Consider the following 22412-nt stretch of genomic DNA (forward strand, 5'->3'; position numbering starts at 1 on the left):
AAGGATAGCATGGCCACAAGCCTAGTGACAGTAAATCACCTCAAAACCAACAATAGTAACTCATGTACTTCACAAAATTCAGTGACTCATGTCCTTCACAATTCAAACGATTCACAAAACTGAATCCGTTTGAAGCTTCAACAAATAGAAAACAATGAACTTCATTGTTATTTATAGTAGAACTTATCAGCTGCCACACTTTTTCCAAAGCCCGTCGAGTGCGCCGACCACCTCCACACGCAAACTGGTAACCCAAATTACATTTTCAGTCAGAAGGCTAACTAATACCGATAACTTAAGTGGTTCTTATGCTCTTGAAGGTTCAGGCAACAACCTTATCACGACCAGAGGGAGTTTGGCTCAAATTACTTATCTACAGATATGCCCAGATAAATTGTCTAAGAAATTGCGTAGCTGGCCAGGCAGGTGCGAGTTCAGTGCAGTATTACGACCATTTCCACTCACCCTCTTTTTTTCATTGCTGATGGAGCCAGTGGAGAATATTACAGTTTTGAGCGCAACTGTCTCGATCAAGTTCGAAATAACGGCCGTTCGTTACGTTGATACTTCAAATTATTTCGGGCGTGAATGACGACAGCTTGGCATACGCTTTGTTTAAGGCTCTTGCTCATAAACTGCATCAGCAGATCAGCGAACACAAGAGGCGAAAGGCCTCACTATTTACAATATCCAATTAGTTAAGCGTAAGAAGTACAGCTTTTATATTTTTCGTCGTCGTGACTGCTCTTCCACATGTGGAGACGTGCTTGACGATCGCTGCCAGACTCGGCCGATGCAAGTCTGTCGGAATTTTCCCTCGTTGTGAAGGACGTTCCCTCTTAACAGCTTGCTTAAGAAAAGAGACCTGTAGGATCGGCGTGTCCAGCAAGTAAAAGTGAGCGAAATCACAGCCGGTTCCTGTCCTGTGCCAAAATGTCTCCACAGTGTCGAATATAGCAGTCTTTATCACCACCATCAAGCTTGCAATATTCGTTGCCACCTGTTGAAATCATTTGTCTTACTTGTTCGTTGATCATCTCAGTTAAAAGTTATCGCTTGTTGCGTTATACAACACGGACCAAAATGACAGAAATAAAATGAAATAAGGGGGCCGTAGGCATACGAAGGGGCAAGAATTGCCTTGTGTGTGTCTCAGACTCGGCCCTCTTGCACTTTTCGACGCAACCTCATCTGCAAAACAGACAGTAGCGCGGGCAATAAAAGAAAACGCTATGCAGCCGGGCTAGGTGATACGCTCGTTGCGTAATCTTTGGTGCGGCGAATGCGATTTCCATGGGAAACGAAAGTTTCACTCCGGCTTGCAATCGTTTTTCAAGGTACGCTGGGCGCACTTGCGGAAAACGTTATCACTTTGCCAGCGTAATGCAGGTGATATAAAAAATAAACTTTCCTCAGAAACAAATCAATAAAAAGAAGTTCCGAAGATAACTAAACAGTCGAGTTGCAAAACTGGCCGGTGTCTCTTATTGGCGGCAAAATTTACTGACATACTTTTAATAAAAAACTGCATTGTGATTTTCTTTGCGGGCAAAAGTTTTACTTGCTGAAGGGCTGTAGGAATATGACATGATGTTTCTCCGATTTTCTCACTTTCTACAGTGAGTGATTGAAAAAAGACAGACCTGTCTGGCCGCCTTTGACTATACAGTTTACCCATCATGGCGGAACGACGCCTGTTCATACCAACCTTACGGGTGCCGATGTTTCACAACAAGCTTGTGAAGAAATGCTTGAGACACGGTTTAACAAATTTCAAAGTTTATATCTGCAACTTGCAACTACATTATCAACCGGCAGTGGAAACTGTGTATTGTTGTTCAAGATAAACTTTCGCATAATTACCCCTGCAGCTGTCAGAGCTTTAGTTCTACAGGTATAGGCTTGATTGTTCGTGGTTGCATAGCTATTGACCCTTTTCGCGGCGATCCCTTGGGCGCTGCCATGTTTGAACACGTTGTGACGCGTCCATTGCTTGCCTCAACTGCCTTCGTTGCCTCCGTGCTTACAATGGATGTGTATGACGCCGGTGCGGCTTAGCAAACCTCCGTTTCGGGAGATATAGTAGACGGTGACTGGGTGGACGACACGAAGCTTTGGCCGCAGTATCAGAGAAGATGCGAAAGCGCTTTCGGAGCTGATTAAGCTACGTCCAAACGGCGCGAGCAGCATATATGGTGCTTGCTCTATAAAAGCGGGGCTAAATATGTATTGGAAACTATCGAAACTTTCCGATCATGAATCAGGATTAGTTTGTTTTGCTTTTGGGTCTTTATTTCGCAGATAATTTGAAGCAGCGGCTTGTCACGTTTCTGACTATGTAAAGTTCCTCGGTGTGGTCACTATGTGATTATTTTCTACCTAATCGCTGGCGGATGTGCACAGTTCCGATAGATTTGTTCCTGCTGCGCACAAGGCTTGAAACGCAGCTGTTGTGCACATTGTAATGCCTTGTTGCAAAGATGTATTATGGCTAGTAACTCGCTTACTCTTGTGGACCGTCACGAAACATTCGACTTCGACCGTTCGTGCGCTATCGGTGCAGTCCGTCAGAACGCCGCCGCGCTGCCGTTATCGATGTGATCTGCCTCAATACGCGTCGCGTGATAAAACAGTGAAAATTGAAATCCAACATTACAAAATACGGGTCCTGCTTTGCCTGCGTGAAGAGAAATCGAAGAGCGCTGTGCTAACGGTGTGCGCTGCACTGTGAAATTAAGAACGAAAGTGCGGCACTCACGAACTAGAGCAAAAAAGGGCAGCCAAATCACAGATCGGTATACATTCCCGTCATGACTCTGCAGTCTTATCAGCCGAGCAAAGGAAGCGCTAGAAAATTAAATTATGTGGTTTTACGTGCCAATACCACGGTCTGATTATGAGGCATGCCATAGTAGGGTACTCCAGAAATTTTGACCACCTGGGGTTCGTTAACGTGCACCTAAATCTAAGTACACGGGTGTTTTCGCATTTCGCCCCCATCGAAATGCGGCCGCCGTGGCCGGGGTTCGATCCCGCGACCTCGTGCTCAGCAGCCCAACACCATAGCCACTGAGCAACCACGGTGAGTAAAGGAAGCGCTGGAGAAGCCTGGGTTGAACCCTTCTGGCTGCTGAATGGCGATCTGCATGCTATGAACGCTGGCGATAGCACAAGGATTTTGATTTCGCTATGCAAATGTCTCTTTGGCTTTGGCAGCCGGGGTCACATGAAAGCTGACCAAGCCCTTCTGCCGGTCAACAACAGTAATTGTGAGAGCAATTAACTTCGTGAACAGTGTCGGCGACCGAGATCTGGTCCATTCCAATGAAGGCTTCGCTTGCGACAGACCACTGGAAGCTGCAGGCAGATGGCGCGGAACCGTAGTGCGCAATTCCTTCCACTCCGTGGAAGACTCGTGTGCCACTGGCACGCGAGTCTACTTCAGTTCGTAGCACAGCCAGCAAAAGGTCTACTCGGAAAGCCAACAGTGACGCCGCAAATAATTATCCGTCATATCTTCGAACACATACTTCCAGCAACCTCCATCCATCGGCCACACCGGGAGATCAACGGTAAGCAGACGACAAATGCACTTCCTAAAAAAAAGGCACTTCCTAGGCTCCGAGGCAACCAACGCTCGCGCACGTGGTCATGGTAGCAAGCCAACAGCCAAACCATAGCAACGGCACCCAAAGCGGACTACCTCTTCGCCGGTTCCGCTCTTGGCCGATGACGGGTTTGCGGATCGCTTTGAAAATTATTCACAGATGCGTGACGTGTTCAAAATTTGCGGTACCGCCCCGCTGTCTCTGACGTCCACTGACGCAGCCAGAATTCTGACCAATCACGTGAGGGCAAGCGAACGGTTCGCATTCCGAACCGTTATCTGGGGCGCGATCTTGTACGCGTTCCAAGATGGAACGGAGGCGGTCGGTTCCATCGAGCCGCACATGATTGGTCAATTTGAACCGTGAGCCGCACAGGATTGGTCAATTTGAACCGTGACGATCAAATTGACCAATCGTGTGCGGCTCGATGTGACGGACCGCCTCCGTTCCATTTTGGAACGCGTAAAATATCGCACCCCTGATTCCACCCTAGGTGTTCGCTAACGGAATGTGTTCCATTCATGCTGCAAAATGTGGAACGGTAGAGGGAAGACGTGTGCAGTAGTTGGCTGCAAAAACAGTGACTGGCATATTAAGGAATGGAATGAATCTGTGTGACCAAGTCTGCGGACCACTGCTACATAAGACCTGTCTGTGTTGCTGACTCTTCGCGATGCACGTCTTTTCTCTCTCTAGAGAGACGATAAAAAAATCACTCATTCACCAACGTTCTATTGCTAACTTTCAAAGAAACCCCAAAACATCGGCAAGAGTGAGTATACCCCTCGTTACACAGTGGCAAATGAAGTAGCGCCGCTACTTGGCATATTAAGTTTTTCGCACGTTGTCTACACACGTTCACCCCAAGAATTATGCCCACTAAAAATTAAATTAAATTATGGCGTTTTACGTGCCAAAACCAGTTCTGATTATAAGGTACGCCGTAGTGGGGGACTCCAGAAATTTGGACCACCTGGGGTTCTTTAACGTGCACCTAAATCTAAGTACACGGGTGTTTTCGCATTTCGCCCCCATCGAAATGCGGCCGCCGTGGCCGGGATTCGATCCCGCGACCTCGTGCTCAGCAGCCCAACACCATAGCCACTGAGCAACCACGGCGGGTCAATTATGCCCACTCTATCGTCAACGTATGAGGAATGAGGGAATGGGTGTACAATTGAATCAATGCGCCTAAGCCTGGGCGACGGCGACTACACCGATACTACACGAATGTTCGGAGCTGAACGTGACCGCCCACAGAGTAAGCGAGTGACTAGCAATAATACGTCTTTGCCTACAAGCTATTACAAAGTACAGGACATCTACGTTCCAAGCCGTTTGAGCAGCAAAAACATTTACACGGGAAGATTCTTGTGTATTTTGTATTCTTACTACAACTTGAATCAGCTTCAGTGCCCCCCCCCTCCTTTTTTTCCTTCCCAGTGTACAACAAGAATTACAACTTCACACTACTACTCTGTACCAAAGAAAGAAGTCAGCAAGTGACATTTTCTCGAGTTTATAATTCTTTTTTGTATATATATATATATATATATATATATATATATATATGTAAACCTTTTCAGAAACCGACGTTTCAGTGGCGCCATTGCCCGACACGGGCGACGTCTAACGTCAGAACATGTTATGCCGCCATTTTGGACTGTGAGCCTTGCGAGAGCAGCAGGCCGGCCGCACTTCCGTTGTTTGATCTTCGCCGAGCATTATTTCGATTGTTTTCTTCCACTTCGCTTTTCTTGTGCCGCTTGACTTGTTACATGTATCACGTGCTCGCGTTAACGCTCAGTGTGGTGTGCCATGGCAACAGCAAGCCCGGCCAGTGGATGTGGCGTTTCGTCGTCGGTAGCGGTGACAGCCGCGTCTGCTTCGTCGGGACCTGGCGTGATAATCAGTCGTATTTTTCATTGTTATTGTTGGACATATGTGACTGTAGTCGTCGATTGAATCTGATCACTATAACGTTTCGCGGTTGAGGGTTGCCTCATTTAGCGAAAGCAGGCGCCTACATTGCTGTCGGGCAATGCTTAGAACCAGGTGCCGGCGGCCCGCCAACGCGTGTCAGTGGTTGGTAGTTATGCTGTGGTTAGTCCATACGCTTCCGACGCAACTCAGCAGCTCAATCATCCAAAATTTATTGAACCTGGTGCAGCGCAGCGTGCTCGTAACCAAATGTCAAAGCAGAAGCGTGGCGCTTGAGTAGCGCGGTCCAAGCAGCGAACCGATGCTCGACAGTGATCACAGATGCCAGTGCAATTGATACAGCCCTGTGCAAGATTTCTAAATTACCTTTATGTGCAGGGCCGCGCAGGGTGCGTTACAGTTACAAGTTACATTACAATTACAAAGTTACAATGTCCAGGAGACATTGTAACTTTGTTTGATGGCCTGACGACGCAGCTGTAGCTATTTTCAAGAAAATCTGATAAATTATGTTTATTTTTTTATTTATTTATAGACACTGCGATCTGAATCAGATGGCAAGATGTTGTCGCTTGGATCATGCAGGCAAAAGCGCCCCAAGCATTGAAGAACTGACTTTGAGTCTTTGAGAATAGACGATACAGCAGGTTTCTTCTGTACTTGAATAAATTCAGTGGCCAATAGTATTGCATGAAGCTCTTCTATCATTGATGATGCTCCATGTGAAAGATGACAACTTTGACGTATTCTGTGTGATCAAATTACAAATGCATACGTTGATCCTGAGGAAGTTGTTGAACCATCAGTATATATTTGTATACTTCCATTGTGATAATCATGTTTCTGACAGAGTTAGCATTTTAGTAAAAAAAAAGGTGCAGATAGCATTTCTTTCCAGTCGGGCAATCTCGGAATTTATCTGCAATGGAGGACAAGGCCAAGGTGGACAATGTGCATCAAAACTCCACTGTGCGTGGTCTGGAATTGAGAACGAAAGTATGGCAAGTAATTGTAGCTGTCACGTTTTGTAAATATATCAGGCCGCGCCACCCGTAGAAAAAATTTGGAGGGGAACTCGAAAAAAATGACTGCACGCTTCCCTTGCTCGAAGTGCAGCCCTTCCAAGAAGTGCTGTGAATTTTTTGTTTGGGTATTGGGCTGAGCCAGGAACCGTAACTATACTTACTTGAACGAGCGTTCTTGTGGGCACTTTCAAGTGTGTTCATAATATGTGTGTTGTTTCCAGCAGCGTCGGCGTTGACAGTGACGGCCACTCTCCTCTCCCACCACTAGATAGGGGGAGGATATTCTTGGAGTGGGGGGTAAGAAAAGGGGGTAATGTGCCGGGAAGTAAGCTGTCTCACAGACAGGTTACTGTCTAGAACATCTCTGTCTATAACACCTAAACCACACTGCACTGGCGAAGCGGAGTTAAATAGTTGGGGGGAGTGCTTCAAAGCTGCAGAAGCGGCATGATGGACGCGCTCGAAAGACCGGAGCTAGAGTCGCTCGGTGAGGTGGCAGTCGTTAACAAAGTTGAGCAGGGTGCCGAGAAGAACCTTGTCTCGCCGCCGGAGCGCTACCCCGCAGCGGCCTCAGGGGAAGAGGGTGGCGGGAGAAGAGGAGGGCTGTCCTTCCTGGGTGCTCCACCTCAGCATGTAAACCTTCAGGCGCCCCAGCACTCTTGCACGACAGCACGTGCGTCTCAAAGAGCTATAATAGTTGGCGTTCGGCGACGAACGTGCCCCGAAACACGGTTGTGCGAGAGAACGCGAACCTTTGCATCGGCGATGTTGCATAAGAAAAAGCAATAAATGACCGCGAAGAAAGTTTTATTCGTTGCTAATTATTATTGGGGTGTGCGAATAGTCGAACCTTACGAATAACGATATGAATATTCTCCTATTCCATTCGGTCTTCGAAGCGAGTAGTCACTACTCGTTTTGACCATCTAATCAAATAGTCACTATTCAAAATTACGAATATTTTTTGAATACTTCAAGTCATTGACTGTACACGATGAAACATGAAATTGAAGCAGAAATGTGACATCTTTTATCCGATCCACAGTGTACATTACATACTAGAGCCCGCTGCGTCGCTCAGGCAACCATGTATACTTTCCCGGCAAAGTACGAAAATGTTGTTTAGACACGGCATTCATCAGTGGATATAGTTTGGTATTATTTATTGATGCAGTAGTTGTCAATACGATGCAATCGAGATAAGAGAGGCGGGGGTTGGGAAGGCAGGGAGCTAGCAAGGAAGAGACGGCGTGCGCATGCACGCGGTCTCCTCTTTCTTCTCCGGGTTGCCATGGCTACGGCGCGGCAGTTTCTTGGCACGCCCCACAAATTACGGCTGGCTAAAACAGCTGAATTCGCTGTTAAAATAGCTTTTGGGTCTGGCACTGCCGCATCCGGCACGCATTTCTGACAGATATTAAATGGCCCACAAAGCTGCCTTTATAAACGTTAAATGATAATGCATGACCTCGTATGCTCCGAAGAGCCCTGAGTTTCCAAACTGCTTAGTTGTTCCTAATGCTCCCTTTGTGCTTTTAATAAAGCAGGCCTTATAATGCGCAGTGTAATAACGGAAACTTTCTAATGTTGTGAGTACTAGAATGTGAAAATTGTTTGATGTTAATGCTGCAAAGGCTGTGCATAATTTACAAGCTAATCAACAAATATGTTATATCCGATTCGGTTCGCTCTTACCTCTTTCGATTCGTATTTGAATCGGTCTCAAAAACTACCATTAGCACACTTCTACTAATTAAGCATGTAGGATTTGCGTGTTGGTGGAAACATGAATGACACTACCCTACAGATTTCTTTAGAGCACCCAGTATGTGAATATTCGGGCACGCTTCGGTGGTGTTATCGCGAAAGTAGGCAGACGTAGTTCTGCTTTGCGCCGTGCTGCCCCGAGTATTACACTTGTCGCGCAGCGTGATAGCGATGGAACAAGAAAAAATTTTTTCACTCGAAGCTTGTAACAATACCATCGACAAGGTATCAGCAGTTCCATCAATATGTCATATTGAGGAATTGATCATGCATGTAGGTCCGTGGTGCTGTGTGACGATGTTACGAGCGTAAAACAAGTAAATTCTGAATGTTGTAAGCACGGACTAAACAACAGGGCACGAATGCATGAAAAAGTGCTTACTTACCTGTTCGTAAGATCACGTGCCAGCCTAAAAGTGATGACGGGCATATTATTAGTGAATGGGGCCGGCCTATGGCCAATTGCACTTACGAACAAAAAGTTTGATGACTTCTGCTCCAATGACGTAGTTACTGAGATGTGGTTAGAAAGCATGCGAAAAAATCAGGGCGGTCCTAAGGTATTGCTGGAAAGTGCGTATCCCGTATGCCACTTTGAGTGGAATCCTCGATTCGGTCGGCACGCAGACAACACCGCCAACACCCCCCCCCCCCCCCCCACACACACACACACGCACACGTACAGACACACACACACCACAAGCGCATACACACATGCGCAAGCGGACGCGCGCACGCACATACAAGCACACACACACACATGCACACACGCATAACAAGCGCTTACACACACATACACGTGCACACACAAGCACACACACATATACACATATTCATACACGCGCACAGAAACATGCACATGCGCACGCACGTATATGCATACACACACGTACACATACGAACACACGCACACACACGCCTTCGCGCATATACTAATGCACACATACACTGACTCACGCGTGTGTACACGTATACGTACAAATACGCATACGTTTGCACCTCCACTCACACACAAGCACGCACACATGCACACATGTATATAGTACACATGCGCGCACAGATATTCACACACGTGGACGCACACGCACACAGAGACGCATTTGCACATATGTAGTCATACACGCACGCACACATCAACATACACATGCACCCAAACGCTAGCGGGCATGTACTCACGTACACATACATGCACACATGTGCGTGCGCGCACGCACACACACATACACACACGCACACACAGGCATGCAAACGTGTGCAAGAAAAAAATTGAAATAGCCATGGAGCAAGAATCGATCAAAATGTGCAATGCATCGTCGTAGTGCCATGATTTCCTACGACCCATGCAATCATCCTCTCGCAGACAGCAGCCTTCCGTGTTGCGTAACTTATCCTACCATTGTTTCTTTTATTATTTGCATATGCGTATGTGTCAGGAAGAAATACTCGCCACGCACGTGAGCGTCCCGAGATGGAGAGGGAGTCATCACAAGATTCAAACTTAGCTTGGTCGTCGCGATCAAGGACACCGTGAAGAGAGCGCACCCCTATATATATTTGCGCCCGTAGTGCTATTTCCATCAAACTCGCTGTTCAGGTACTCTGACTGAACATCCGCGCCATTTCCTTGCGCCTTCTGTGTCGTCGTTGCTTTCTCGCAGAAAGAACCTTAACCCATCCGAAATGAAGGTGCTCCTAGTCTGCAGTCTCGCCCTCGCCGGAGCCTTTCTCGCTGAGGCTGCCGGTGGCAAGGAGCTGTGTGGTAAGATTATTATTATTATTATTATTATTATTATTATTATTATTATTATTATTATTATTATTATTATTATTATTATTATTATTTAGTCTAACGGCCTGCACTCTGTCTGTGTTAGTGCACTTGCAGTTTGAGACCTAAATCTAGGTTGCGAAAGCAAGATTTAGAGCCGAATTGACAAAGTTTGCACGCTAAAACAGTTCGTGTAAGAGGTCACGAGCCAGTCGTGAGATCGGAGAGAGAGAGAGAGAAGAAATTAAGAGACGAAAGGCAGAGAGGTTAACCAGGGTAACTGTCCGGTTGGCTGCTCTCCATTAGGAGAATGGTAGAAACGATGAGGAAAGTAGAAGATAAGATATGAAGACAGCTGCCAAACGTTAAGTGATGGGGGCTTGTCAGTGCAGATTATTTTTTATGAACAAGGAATCTCTCAATGGTCTGTCTACATTTTTCGACCTCGCGTGAATGTGAATTTCTGAGATGGTTAGCTAATAAGGAATCTCGGTGAATTCGGGCCCGAATTCGGGAACAATTCATACATAGGCATCGTCTGTCTTCGGCTGGTCGCCCTGCCAATGTTACGTCCGATATTAATATTGGCAGAAGCGTTTTCTATATATTGATAATGATAGATGTGCGTGTAGGAGAGGCTGAAATGATGGATGATGCCAGCCACTCCTCCGCGCTCAGCTAAACAATGCCATATCAAAGCCTATTCTTTTGAGCCACTCAAGCATACGACCAAATTTGTCGTACGAGCTGCCTGACCAATGCCTGACGTCTGTCGGCCATTTTGTCAGTGACATTGGAATTCAGCGTTATTGTCATTGTTCTTGCCGCATATTTTGTGGCCACGCTGTTACTGAGCGTAGTTTTTATCGAGTGTCGTTCTTTTGTTAGTAACGTTGGTACATTTAGCTTGTACTGCGCTGGCGTATGTTGTTTATTAGTCACGCTCTTACACCACTTGACCAACTGATAAAGGCCAACATGGTGCACGCAGGACACCGAGAAATAGGCACCAACCAGCGATACTTGCAACAAATGTTTGTTATCACGTACAAGCTTAATGCAGCGAAGACCTAAACAATAAGCTTTGCCAAAAATAAGGAAAACATTTTCTCGGTGTATGAAAGACTGTACGTAACATTAAAAATACTGCCGGACGTACAGCGCTCATGTGTGCCGACACATTGCTGTACAGTATTTTCTGTTACACTGAGAAGTTGATCTAATGGCCAGCAACCAGCTAGAAATGTTACGATACTCGCGCAGCACGCTCCCATAGCGTGGAATTGTCGAAGCGCTGCGCCGTCTACGAATAAAAAAATACATATAAACCGCTTACAGATCCGAGAACATGATGTAAAGAAATCGTCACCTGAGCGTGGGTTATAGGAGATGCCATAGTGCAGGGTTATGCGGATGAATTTTGGCCACCTGTGGTCCTTTAACTTGTACCCAAAACAGGGTGCGCGAGCATTATTGCAGTACGCGTCTACCGAAAAGCGGCCGCCGCGGCCTGGAATGGCACCCGCGACCTAGTTCTCAGGAATAAAACGCTCAGTCTACTGAACCACCATGGCAGGTCCCTAGCAAGCAAAAAAAGAAGGGGGGGGGGGGGGGGGTCGGGAAAACGCTGTCGAAGTCTGTAAGACGTCGCCTTCCGAATTCATAGAAATTACGTTTCAGTTTGGCTGCCTTTTTAGATGAGATTACGGGCAGGATGATTTGCTGGTCTATAGTCTGCATGTTGGCATGATAAAGCATTGCGGAAAAAAAGTGAGCAAAAAAGCAGGGCTAGAGTAACGAGCACTATTCCTTTCGCCCTCCTTTTTTTTTTCTCGCTTATTGCGCTACTTTTCATTATGAGAATATGGGTTAGCAAAAGGGTGCTCAGCACTGCCGTCAAATGTTGCAGCTTATAAAATGCACGCGCGCTTTGACTGTCAAGTTTTTCATTGCCTACTTTACGAAAAAAAAAAAAACTATGTATGAACAACATTTAAAAATTGATGCGTTTTTCCTTCGTGCCCATATATGAAGTGACCACACCTAAGAAACGTCCATGCATTTCTAAAAAGCTTGCTGCAGACCTTGTGGAACGGCCGCAACTCCCTATACAGGTAGAAGTCGCTTGGCAAGACTCTTATTTACTTTAAGTACGAATAAAGCTGACGAAATTGCTCCCATTGTATACTCCCTCTTGTTTCAATTTCTACCCGCCAACTGCGTGAAATAATACAGAAAATTACGAATTTAAAATGAGATAAAGGCTATGCTGCCTACTTCTACAATAAAACCAGTTGTGCGCATATTCTTGTGCGCGAGTATAGTTCCAGGCTAGCCTATAGATTGGAGTGGCGAAGTTTCCATTTAACCGCGCTTAAATTCGTTTGGCACACCTTGTTTGCGTGTACTAAATTATACCGACTCAAAGTTGCTACAGCATCGTGCTATTTATCGCAAAAGTTAATGTGTTCTCTAGAGGTTGTGGGATAAGTCAGGGGCCCAAACAATGGAAGTGAAATAAGGTTTTGTAGGTTGTTGGTATACACTTTTGTATCTTTTAAATTAGGCGGGAGAGCTTCGGTTTGATTTACAAGAAAGCTGAGTATCAAAACGTAATTTTCTCTGAACTCATTTGCGAACAGTAACGCTAATTAACCGGCTATAGTTCGACGGGTGTTTTTTCATCCCATTGAACGAGCACATCGCTTCTTTGAAACTCATCTTGTCTTCTAACAATAATCGTCACCTTTCTTGCGCGTTTTCTTACTTTAAGGCTGCGCTCTTGGGGTTTTTCAGTATGCTGTGGTCGTCGCAAACTTGGTCGCATGAATAAGCCGCCATAGAGAAATGCAATACCCATACTCAACGATATACCGTGTGTACCAGTTAGCTAAGATGTTCCAAGAAAAAAAAAAGAAAAAAGAATCACCGTGCAAGATGCAATACCAAGATCTAAAGGTGTTCTTTCGTCAGAGGACTGACGAGCTAACCCTGTAGGTCTTAAAATCATACCTTGTACCAAGTTTTCTAAATTTTTTTTCTTTTTTTTTTGAGCAGTTTGGCTAATGTTAGCTGGGGCACCATATAGAAGGTTAACATAGTTGTTGCTTTTGTTTTCTAGCTTTGTCCAACGATGAAATCAAGGGAGTTCTGAGCTGCATGGCAGAGCAAGCACCCCCTCAGGTACAACTGTCACTTACTCACCTGCTCAGTGAATAAATGAGTCAAGTAATTATTGAATGTATGAACCAATTAATCACCTAAAGGCGTCCCACTAATAAAAAAGTACTTTTCTCCTCTATTGATGCTGCTCCATAGTTTTCTACAACATGACTCTCAATGCAGGTGAAACCAAAAGCGTTGGAGATCCTCGGCGAGAAAGGAGACAACGTCGCGGAGATTATTAAAGCGAAATGCCAGACTGACGTGGACTTTGTGAGTGCAGATTCTCGAAACTCTGGTTTACTGGATGTCACGTTTGTCTGTTTGCTGCCTGTTATACCGGGTGTTCAAAATTAAGCTTACGAAATTTTTTAAAATCGCCTGTGGCAGGTAGCATAATTCTTATCATTGAGCTGGATCATTCGAAGAGGCGCACATTAGTAGCACGAGAAATCGAAACACATATCCAACTAAGTAACAAAAATTCACTAATCAAATTCCTAGGTAATTGCTTTACGACAAATATAGCAATTTACGAATTGTAGCCGGTCAGTTTGCAAGACGCATCCACTTGGAATGCATTTCCAGGATGACACCAGTTTCGAGATATTATTTCTCAAAGTCTGGAACGAAATACATGGGCGTTCCAGTTACTGTTGCGCTTCAATGTATAAAACACCATTTTGGTAAAAAAAAAGTAAGTGGAACAACAGTGCATTTTTACGGAGAGTTTGATGGCGCACCATCCAGAATGACACCAAACTGGTGTCATTCTGGAAATTAATTCCAAGTGGATACGCCTTACAAGCTCATCGGCTACAATTCGTAAATTGCAATATGTGTCGTAAAGTAATTAACTAGAAGTTAACGAGTGAATTATTGTTGATTAGTTGAATATCTGTTTCAATTTCTCGCGCTACTAACATCCGCCTCATCGAATAACCCAGCTCAATGATAAGAATTATGCTATCTGCCACAGGCGATTTCTAAAAATTCCATAAAACTTAAAAATGAATACCCTGTATACGCGGTTAGATTTGCGACCCACCGTGGTTGCTTAGTGGCTTTGGCGTTGCGCTGCTAAGCACGAGGTCGCGAGATTAAATCCCGGTCACGGGTCTCATTTCAACTGGAGCTAAATGCAGAAACACCCTTGTGCATTGGGTACAGGTTGAAGAACCCAAGGTGGTCAAAATTAATCCGAAGTTAATTAATCCAAATTAATCCGAAATTAATCATATCGTGGTGCTGGCACGTAAAACCCTAGAATTTTTTATGTATTTGCTTCCATAAAACGTGGCTGTTGGCGTTGCTGGACTAGCCTGTCCCACGTGTACGCAAATAGGTAACACGGAAATTTACTACGTTATCGCACATGTAGTTGGCTGGTATTTTTTTTTCATGAAAGTTTGTTCGAATTGCATGAACAGTGACGAACTAGCTCTGTGATTTTGTTTTGATGTGAAGTTGGTTCCTTATTTTTTATGCTGTGAATTCTGCTTTGGTTTTATTCGCATTCTGGCAAGTACATTTATGACCTTTATATATGACCAGAAGTAAAATGGAGTGACAATACCAAGAGGCTGGTGCGCAGCTGGCCACATGTTATATCATATCCTGCTCTCGCGTACATACCGTGTCCACACGCTCGTTCATAAGTGAAGTTATTTTTGAACTTAAACAAGCTAACTTTTGTCCACTGCCAATCTTCTTGAGGTTCTTTCCTAAATATTTTGTCTTACGTATCCACCACGTGGATATAGGTCCGCAGAGCAGGAAAACTAACTTAATAAGTGTTAGCGTTGCACTTACTCGTATAAGCAGCAAAATCGAACCTTTTTCCATATAATCTGTTGCATAGTTCGGAATCAAGAAAATGTCTATCTCCGCGCAGAGATTAACAGTAAATTATAGCGTGTTCTAAACCCACTCGGGCATTTTGACTGAAATTGTACTTTTTTTTTTTCTCCCCTTTGTAGGGTGCCCTGATTACTACTGTGTTCTCGGTAAGTACGCGTCCGTCACTACTTGCAATCCAATCTTGTTTTGTTTTGCTTTGTTTTTGTTTGTTTGATGCTCTCCGTTGAAGCATTGCTTTCGCGTTCACAAACATTATGCATACCACCACTGGCCGGCGCCTGTTTTTATGCTCGGATTTAGAGTACAACTGCTTTGCGTATACGGGCAACAATTTTTTAGAACATTTCTTTCGAAAGCATTGCCTCAGGGATCACTCTGAAGTGGACAGACGGCTTTCTCTCCAACATCACGGGACCATGAAAGTTACGATTGTGGGGACAATAATAAGTGGAAACCTATATAATAACGGGAATGTACTAGTGTCCTGACATATGAAAGCCAGTGCAATAAAATACTTGTGTGGCGGAAACTTCAGGTTAGAACAAACAAGTGTTAGGGCAAGATGTATATCTCGAGCTAGAAAGACAGCGAGAAAATAAAGTGAGAAGGCAGAGGTGTTAGCCACAAGCACGTCTGACTGGCTACCCTACAGTGGGGCAGGGAAACAGGGGAACGGAATGTGGAGAAAGAGAGAAGACGCGGTGGATGCGCAAGCTCGCGGCAGACAGCACCACAAGCCAGTCGTTCTAAGAAAGCACAAAAGGGCCTTCACTGCCTTGTGGGTCGATGTTCGGTATTGCGGCAGCGCCTGCACCGATAGTGGATGAACGAGCGCACGTTTGCCAGATCGGCAAGGCTTGCATAACCGGGACGCCTTCTACAGCGAGGCATAATCCATCTACAGCGAAGGCTTTACTAAAATATGGACAAACGGCTGCTCCGAAAGCATTCTCATTTCCCCCCTTTGTATTTCTTCTTTTTCAGGAGAGAGTAGCCAACGGTATTAAGGCGGCCTACGCTCAATGCAAGCCAAGCTCTCGATAACCATGGAGGCGTGAGACGCACTGTCCAGATGGAAGCAACAGTTCTCAGATTGAGACAAGATTGCTTTCGTACACTCGGAGAGTGCACGGAAAAATAAAGGCAATGTGGGTAGAAATGCACGAGTTTTTATTGTCGTCGTGCATTAAGTCCTGAGGCATGAATACCTTCTCCATGACATCGTAATAGACGCTATAGTAGTAGTAGTATGTGACATTTAAAGGAAGAAAATTGATGAGAAAAGTGCAGTGGTGTAACGGTCTCTCGCTATGAGGACACCTCAACTGCCCTGGAGAGAGAAGGGGTGAGGGGAATAAAAGAAAAGAAGAGGAAGGAGGCCTCCCCAGTCGAGCGGCAAGGCCGACCGCCTGAAGGTAATAGACGGCCGAGGTGGAGAATGCTCGATCGCTACTTTTTCAAATTGTACACGCAAATAGAATATTCTAACGATGTCGATGCATTGCAAGAGTTCAATTTCAGTCAGGCCGCCTGTGTCCGAGCTGCACCATCTGCCTTTAAGTACTTCCAGAGAAGTGTAAACTCGCGTGATCAGACGGATATGCGTGGTCTGCTCTTGGTCCGCTAACAACAACAACAAATAATCAATCAATCAATCAATCAATCAATCAATCAATCAATCATTTATTTATCGGGGCCAGGAACAACCATGCGGTCAGTGCTGGCGCACGCATACATAAAAACACACAAACAAAAAAAGACAGGGGAATATTAGTTAACTAAAACAATGAATAAAAGTAACAATCTTGAAAAGAAGAGTGTAAATACAATAAGGAGCAAAATGAATACATAAGAGAAAGGAGGAGAAGGGCAGTTGAACAATATGTGAAACTATGAAACTATGACAGAACAACCCAAAGCTAGGAAAAGAACAAAGACAGAGTTGTGATGAATATCAAGGTCATGAAAGTGGGCGTTATAAAGACTTGGTGAAGACAGGCAGGAACATGGACAGGCTTATGTTCTCTGGTGATCTTGCGCGGAATACGAAAAATTATACAACTGAGGAGTTCGGGGCACATGAGGATACCGTAACGGAGTTTGAAAAGAAACAGAAGGTCAGCACGATTACGTCGGCAGCGAAGTAAGAGCAATGACAATAACCCGACAGTGCTACAGCAAGGTCCAGCGTCCATGTTAGCAAAGCGGTGATGATGTAGGCTTAGAAACTTTTTCTGGACCCGATCTATAATGTTACTGTTGGATCTAGTGATGCCATTCCAGACGACCGACGCGTATTCGAGTTGGGGAAGACAGATTCGTGTGTACAACTTGCGGAAGAGGAGAATTGAATTCTCTCGATAGTCTGCAAACAGAGCCAAGAGTGCGCATACCCCGCATTGCAACGGGTTTAGTGTGAGCTGAAAAGTGTAAGGTTGTATCAAAAAGTACACAGAGATCATTGGTCTCACGGACCCTACACAATGGTACAGAATCTACCGAATAAGAAAAAGAAATGCTTGCTGTTTTGTGGGTGAAAGTCATGACTTTGGTCTTAACAGCATTCAAGGTTAGGTTATTATATATCTGTGCACCATTTAGAAAAAGAAAGCAGGTCAGACTGCAGGATGCGAAAGTCATCAACAGTGTGAATTGCATTAAAAAACTTCATGTCATCGCCACATAGAAGGAATGAAGAATGCCGAATGGCGCAAAGAACGTCATTATTAAAATAAAATAAGTGGTCCCATTACTGATCCCTGAGGGACGCCGCTAGTTGCCACGTAAGAAGACGTTTGGTCATTGACGTTAACACAACATAATCTACTGATAAGATAACTCCGCATGAGATTTACAGTTGGCGATTCCACACCAAAGTGTGTAAGCTTGATCAGAAGCAGTGAGTGGCTGACCATATGAAAAGCTTTGCTGAGGTCACAATAAATTGTGCTAACTTTCCCCCTTTTGGAGTACCGCCGAGAAGATCTGTGTCATGAAACTTGTGAGATTTGTGATAGTGGAGTGGTGAGGAATCCATGCTGATTCGAGATCAATGCGTTCTTCCAAGAAAAAGACATTATGTTGTGAAGAGCAAGCTCAAAAATTTTAGACGTGGCACAAAGAAGAGAAATTGGGCGATAATTTGAGCCATCGGTTTTACAGCCAGACTTAAATACAGGAAAAACACGAGGAGTTTTCAACATGCGAGTGAAAGTGGAAGTATTCAGAGAGTTATTAAATATAGATGTCACAACTGGTGCAAATATACTGCCGTAAGCTTTTAAAATTGCGGAGGGGATGCCATCAGGGCCGCAGGATAGGGAAGGTTTCAAGCGCTTAACGCATTCGCTGATCAGCTTTTCATCAAACAACACAGGACTAGATGTAGGAGCCATTGTGTGCTGCTGACTGACACCAGCGTTGAAACCTGAAAGTTTATATAAGGAAGAAAAATGGGCAGCAAAACAATCCGCGACTGCTTGGACTTCTACTCCTCTTGAGTCGAGCAGGCGAAAACACTCTCCGCGATTACTAGAGCACATTGCGGATATACTTCCAAAATTCCGCCGGCCGGTCGTAGGCGCTCTTCTCTAAGAATGCAATATATGAGTCATGATCCCGCTTATAGAGGCGTTTGCAGAGAGTTCGAAATAAGCGGAATTCTTCTCTCCACTTATTAAGCACCGGACTTCTGGTTTTACGGTGCGCGCGATCTTTATACTTTAGGGCAGTGATAAGTTCAGATGAGAACCTGTGGGGATATCTAGAGTGTTTAGGACTATACTGAGGAATGTATTTGCGCATACTGCTCAAAACAAGCTTCGTAAACTGATCTATTTGGTCATCGACATTGGTTTTATCTGTGAACAGTGACCAATCGGTGGCGGAAAAGAAATCGTACAAGCCAACCTAATCCCCCCGCTTGAAAGCAAAGCGAGAGAGAGAGAGAGACAGAAGAAAGGGGAAAGGCAGGGAGCAAAGCGAGAAGATTCATTAATGCCAGTGGAGGAGCACTGCCTCAAGGCTGACACAGATGCACTTATCTTAAGTGAGGGGTGAAACTTATCGGGATGGAGAAGGGAAATGTCAGAACGGGAGACATCTATAACTTGAGCATTCGAGAGGCAAAGGTCTAAAACGTTGCCACAAGAATTGGCGATCAAGTTGTGCTGCTGAAGAGAACAGAAGGACAGAAAGTCCAACAACAGCTGAATTTATTCTCTATGTAATGATTATACTGAGAATATGTAAATGTGTTCCAATCAATTCCTGGTGTGTTGAAATCACCAAGAAGGATTACTCTGTGCTTGCTATGGGAGGATAAGACATTTTCAATAGGAGAGATTACCTCATGAAACAAGACAGGGGAAATATTCGGTGGTACATAGAAAGTTCCGATTAAGAATTTTTCACAGCGTGCTAGGCTGACTTCAAGCCAAATCAATTCCTGAACCCTTTCTATGTCGTTGCGCCTTACACATCTCAGTGAACTGTCGACTGCCATAAGTACGCCACCACCTTTTTGTTTAACTCCACTGAAGTCCCTGTCACTGGGGAAGACATTGTAATGTGGGGGAAAAAATCTGAAGAGAAAATTTCACTGCATAGCCAAGCTTCGTAAATCACACAAATAGGGAAAGACGACGAAATGACATTGGCGAAAAATTCATTTGCCTTGGTGCGACGTCCACGAACGTTTTGGTATAAAATTTCTAGTTTACACACCACTTTGAACTTTTTGGGGTTTTCTCGGAAGCATGAAGCAAGCCGTCGTGTAGCACCCCACGGAACGGCTTAAACAGGCATCCCATTGACCACATAGACGGATCGTACAGGTGATTAAATGCTTCATCATTGACGGCTTCATCAACGCAGACGAGAAACGAGGCGTACGAATCGTGCCTCGTCTTGAGGTGTTTGCAGGCATTCGGCGGTGCCCAAGCGAGGCAGGGGCTTTTTTCGTTGAGATTATAACAGGAAAGAAAAGATAGAGATAGCATATTTCTGCTGAATGTGTACAGCACACCCAGGCAGAAGAAAATTAAATTCATTACTTTATTCCGCAAAGCACTCAAAGCCGTAGATGGGAGACCTCTCATCATTATGAGAGACTTCAACGTGGCTCATGAGAAATGGGAATATACCTACAGAGACCCCAAAGGTAGACGAATTTGGGAGGATATACAAACGCTAGGGCTTACTCTACATACTGACCCATGCGTCAGTATGTATAACCAGGGACACGACACCCGACCTCACGATAACCCATATGGCGGGAACAGTAACGTGGAGAAGCACAGGACAAAATCTAGGCAGCGACCACTTTATTATTTCGCTCGCGCTAGAAAAAGGCGTCAAGACTCGCCTCATCAAACAGCCGAAATTAACGGCGTGGGATAAATTCAGAGAAATAAGAAAGGAGGCCTCACTGCCGGACGATATCTACAATATCGACGAGTGGACACACCTCCTTAAAACGCACACAGGGCAAGCGACTACAACTATAGAGGATGAGGACGCACCCCCAGCGCTAGACAGCAAACTGCTGAACATGTGGAGCAGAAAGTAACTTGGAGAAAAGACTCAAGGCACAAAGATGGAACAGGAATATCAGGCGGAAATAGGCAGACTCAATAAAGAAATCGAAACATATGCGATTAAGCTCAACGAGCAGAATTGGTACAGCAAGTGCGATGAGATGCAAGCCAATATGAATCTCTCCAAAACCTGGAGCCTTCTTAGACATCTCATCGACCCTAATAAATAAAAAATGCAGGCTAGTACAAACCAGGTGAAAGCGAGGCATGGATTCGTTGGCACAAATGACGAGCTCATTAGCGAGCTCCAAGAGACATATCTTGGAAAAGCAGAGAGCGAGGTGTTTAAGGACTACGAGGGACCTCCCAACGCAGATCTCGATGCCCCCATCACAACGACAGAGGTTAGAGCAGAGATTAATAACCTAAGAAAGAGATCGGCCCGCGGTCCGGACGAGATAATGAACACAGATCTCAGGAATCTAGACGATGAGTCTATCATCGCACTAACCAAATACAAGAACCAGGTATGGGAGACAGGATAACTCCCAAAGACATGGAAACAGGCGGACGTAGTCTTTATTCCAAAGCCAGGAAAAGTACCCGGCTTGAACAACATGTGGCCAATTTCCCTCACCTCGTGTGTAGGGAAATTGATGGAGCACGTTGTTCAATCGAGACTGACCAAGTACACGGAGGAGAACGATCTCTGGCCGCATGAAATGGTTGGATTCAGGCAGGGGCTCAGTACACAAGATGTCATGCTCAGACTTAAGCATGATATCCTAGACCGACACGACTCAACTGACACCAGGGCCATCCTAGGCCTTGACCTCACCAAGGCATTTGACACCGTTAGCCACAAGGCTATCTTGGCAGGCCTCGTAGAGATAGGTGTGGGTCATAGGGCATATGCATACGTCAAAGACTTTCTGTCGCAGAGGGAGGCGAATATAAAATTTCTCGATGTAAAGTGGCCTCGCATCACACTTGGGAGCAAGGGGACTCCTCAAGGGTCGGTGTTATCACCCTTCCAATTCAACATACCGATAAGGGGTCTCCCGGCGAAACTCAATAAGATTAAATTGATAACATTTAGCATGTACGCGGATGATATCAACATCTGGGTTAACAGTGGGAGCGACGCAGCCATCGGACTTAAACTACAGATAGCGGCAAATATGGTGGAAGAGCATGCGGCCAGCAGAGGCTTGACGTGCTCGTTACAGAAATCGGAGCTATTAATCATTGAACCAAAACATCAAAGGGGACACGATGGGAGCAGCAGACCCATCAATGTATTCGTAAATGGAAATGAGGTTCCCAAGGTGGAGGAAATCAGAATTCTGGGCATGTATATCCAAAGAAATGGATACGACCTCACGACAATCAAAAAGTTAGAAGGATACGTGGTGCAAGTCACGGGGATCTTTACGAGAGTTGCACTCAAAGGCAGAAATCTCAAAGAGAACAGCCTCCTCAGACTCACGCAAGCCTTTATTACTAGTAGTATAGCGTATGCCACACCGCATCTTGTTTTTAAACAAGAAGAAAAAGACAAAATAGATGCGATCATTAGGAAGAGCCTAAAGAGAGCTCTAGGGCTCCCAGACTCGACCTCGACAGACCTCCTTCTCAAAATGGGGGTTGACAACACGCTAATTTAGCTCACTGAGGCAGTACGAGTGTCTTAGTTGGAAAGATTAGGCCATTCCAAAACAGGGAGAAATATCATGGAATGGGT

The 22412-nt window shown here is 45.1% G+C and overlaps 1 protein-coding gene across 2 annotated transcripts in view; it reads left to right on the plus strand.

The window, feature by feature from the left end:
- The first annotated feature begins 9908 nt into the window (after positions 1-9908).
- Positions 9909-22412, plus strand: part of LOC119436783 (uncharacterized) — a 147216-nt gene continuing 134712 nt past the window's right edge. The window contains exons 1-5 of one of the 2 annotated variants that reach the window (XM_037703774.2): positions 9909-10100; positions 13231-13292; positions 13455-13544; positions 15251-15277; positions 16116-16290. In XM_037703774.2, the coding sequence (XP_037559702.1) occupies positions 10022-10100; positions 13231-13292; positions 13455-13544; positions 15251-15277; positions 16116-16175 (318 nt within the window). In that variant the 5' untranslated portion in view covers positions 9909-10021 and the 3' untranslated portion in view covers positions 16176-16290. Of the gene's footprint in view, positions 10101-13230; positions 13293-13454; positions 13545-15250; positions 15278-16115; positions 16291-22412 lie in introns of those variants that run through there. The other variant, XM_049659988.1, reaches the window with a different exon arrangement.

This window comes from Dermacentor silvarum, chromosome 1, assembly GCF_013339745.2.
Source record: "Dermacentor silvarum isolate Dsil-2018 chromosome 1, BIME_Dsil_1.4, whole genome shotgun sequence".
In the NCBI taxonomy this organism is placed as follows: domain Eukaryota; kingdom Metazoa; phylum Arthropoda; class Arachnida; order Ixodida; family Ixodidae; genus Dermacentor; species Dermacentor silvarum.